This window comes from Pistacia vera, unplaced genomic scaffold (genome assembly GCF_008641045.1).
Source record: "Pistacia vera cultivar Batoury unplaced genomic scaffold, PisVer_v2 Contig634, whole genome shotgun sequence".
Classification (NCBI taxonomy): Eukaryota; Viridiplantae; Streptophyta; class Magnoliopsida; order Sapindales; family Anacardiaceae; genus Pistacia; species Pistacia vera.
The window spans coordinates 193433-196519 of NW_022196484.1; the positions used below are offsets into that span (position 1 = coordinate 193433).

General features: G+C 33.7%; 1 protein-coding gene across 1 annotated transcript; it reads right to left on the minus strand.

The window, feature by feature from the left end:
- Positions 1 to 342: 342 nt before the first annotated feature.
- Positions 343 to 1784, minus strand: LOC116111404 (aspartic proteinase nepenthesin-1-like). The gene has a single exon (XM_031397598.1). The coding sequence runs from the start codon at positions 1782 to 1784 to the stop codon at positions 456 to 458; it is 1329 nt and encodes a 442-aa protein (XP_031253458.1). The 3' UTR covers positions 343 to 455.
- Between the last annotated feature and the right edge of the window lie 1303 nt (positions 1785 to 3087).

Below are 3087 nucleotides of genomic sequence, written 5' to 3' on the forward strand. Positions count from 1 at the left end.
AATTCATTGTACATCCTCTTTCCTCTTCTTTTTACACATTTTTTCCGAATTTTTCCCTAAAATTTTAAATTAAAAATAATATTATTTTTTACCAATGATTAAAATAAATTCAATTCATCGGGTTAATCTATATTCATTTTTCTTATTTTTCAAGAATAAAATATGCATTTTAAATGAAAAAACTTATTATATTAAACAATTAATTTTATTTTTACAATGCACTGTTTTTTTGTCATACTTCAAACAAATTCAGCCCTCCTGAAAAAAAAAAAAAAAAAAAAAGTTTCTACTTTGCCTCTGGTTAATTTGTTTAATATAAGTGGGCATAATATTAGTGCAGTGTTTCACGTAAAAAAAGTATGGTATCACTAAAACAAATAAAATTTCTATTATATATTATCATCAGTGAAAGCAAACAAACACACTCATAAAATGGCATACAGATTATAATTAGCTTATAGCTGATCGCACTGTGTAGGGAGAAATGATAAGGTTTCTTTCTGAAGATCATGTAGCACCAATATGTTTTGCTGTTGTACATTTCCAAAGATTGACATACCACTGGAACTCCCCATCGCCAAGCAAACCAAACCCGTACTTGAATCACCAACCATATAGTTTTCACTTGGCAAATCTAAATCAGCTCCTTCGAAATGAAATACCAACGTAGGTACCTCTACATTTGTTGAATCTGATGGCAAAGTGAAGCAAAGATCAAGCCCTGTTGATCCTGAATTATCCACTGAAAGTTTTGTTTTAGAAATAAAAGCTTTTTTAACCAAATCGAAAGCACTCTCTTCTAAATACGTTATCGTTGTGCCAGAATCAATTATTAAGCCACCATTGCCATCATCTTGGAGTGCAAAAGTAGATTTCTTGATTGGTAAGCGAGTGCCACCCACGGATATCCCTTCAAGAGAAAGATAATAAAAAGCTGGCTGTAATGAATTTTTGATTAAAGGGGTTGTTTTGATTGTATTCGATGTGGTATTCACACTTGCTAAGGATCCCATCAAAAGTGTACTGGTTTTTTGGTCATCAATTGAAATAAGGCAGTAAGAGAATTTTGCTTCTTTTAGTTGTGAAACTAGAGATAAAGGTCCACGACCAAGCCCCACCAGACCTGCACCTTGGCTGAATCCACTTCCTTCATTGTCTTCTCCACAACCGAACCCAATTTTGGGAACTGAAACCTTACCGAACGTGAATGTTTCAGCGCCCATAATTCCTTGCGTAGAAGAATAATCACCATATGTATAGAGATATTCACATCCATCGTTGCATGTTGATTGAGGTAGAGCTTCACAGAGGGAGTCAGAGCAAGAAATCTTAGCGAAAGAAGATGACTTTTTGGGATCAAAAATTGGAGTAGGCTGATCATAACACTCAGTACAAGGCTTGCATTGAGTCCATATCAAATCACTTCCAGTATCCAAGATTGCATGGTAACTTTGTGGGGGAGTACCGATTGATAACTCCATAAGAAACTCACCGTTGCCGGCATGAATAGGGGCTTCAATTTGAGAATCTGAAGCCGCCAAAGCCATACCACTGAGTCTTTGCAACCGGTATTGCCCACGCTTCATTCCACGTTTGATACGCTGAAACATGGTTAAGTTCTTGCCGGAATCTACATGTTTAAGGCTGACCCTGAAACCAGTAGTTTTCACATTCTGGTGTTCTTTTAAAGCTCGCCTAGAAAAGGATAATGAAGGAGAAAAACATAATGCGCTTATTGCTAATGCTAGTAATATGACTTTTGATAAAAAAACCATTGAAACCATTAAATGCTTTTGAGAAAGAGAGAATAGTGATAGGAAGAGAACAATTAGAGAGATGAGGACCAAATATATATATATATAGGTGTACAAATACGAAATAGTCTTACACGTTAAAGAATGTAACGCCGGCCAGTGCCAAGTGTAGGAAAATATTATAATAATAAGCAGAAATAATAGGTGAAGTAGATCAAGAGAAGTTTGCTTATGGATAGTGGGAACTATGACTTGCCAACCTGAGAGGAAGTTGAGATATCAAACAAGAATGGCGAAAAAGTATTGGCCGGGTCAGGCGTGGTTGTTGAGGAAAATGAGATACAAAAACAACATAACATTTTTGTGAAGGAAGAATTATATTCTCACACGCTTCGCTTTCATCTCCAAATTTTAATTTAAAAAAAAATAATAATAAATGAATATCACTCTTTGATTATGACTTACGAAACTAAAATTGCTAAAATAAAATGATTAAAGGAGTCGGGAGATGGAAGATTCAAAATATTAAGAGTGTCCACAAAGAAAAAGCTCATGTCACAATTAAAGGTACTTAAAATCATGATGAACCTGTATATTATATGGAGGAGAATAGTAGGTTGGTGGGCTAACTGGTTTACAGATTAATGACGTCCTCTTGGTAAAATAGAGTTGGTTTGATGTTCTTGTTATAGTTAGGTACGAGCCTTTGACAATTTTTCCATTTTTTTAATTGGTTAGATTAACTCCATCCCCTTGTGTTGTCATAGTTATACTTTTGCTCAAAATGTGGACCAGGTTCTAGAGACTAATGGCCAACTTATTAAAATGTAAAATTAAAGCTTTTAATAAATTTCCATATATATAATTATAATGAAATACAAAAATTTGTGCTACAATAATCTAATGTATATTGCTTCAATTGAGACATAATTGTTGTTTTCCTTTCTTCCTTGACCACAAGTTCTTAGTTGTCGGTGAGTCAATCCGCTACCGTCTTGTAAACTAGTCTATCTATTAATATATAAACAAAGTAATTTTTACACTAATTTCTCAACCATAAATAAATTATAATCCAATGATTTTATTTTTTAATAAAAAACCACCAAATTTTTTTTTTTTTTAATGGATCGTTCCAGCAGCTAATGATGTGTACTAAGATTATAATGGATCGTTCCAGCAACTAATGATGTGAACTAAGTATAAGCACGATCTGTGAGGGACTTAAAAAATTCTCTTAGCCTCAAATCATAATTCCTTGCATGAGAACCAGGCATGTTAATAAAACAAGAAATATGTTCACATTGATTACCGTTTTTTCCATAGAAAAGTTGAC

What these genes read in the sequence shown, in the direction of transcription:
- LOC116111404 (XM_031397598.1), bottom strand. Translation starts at nt 1,784, where the DNA reads ATGGTTTCAATGGTTTTTTTATCAAAAGTCATATTACTAGCATTAGCA.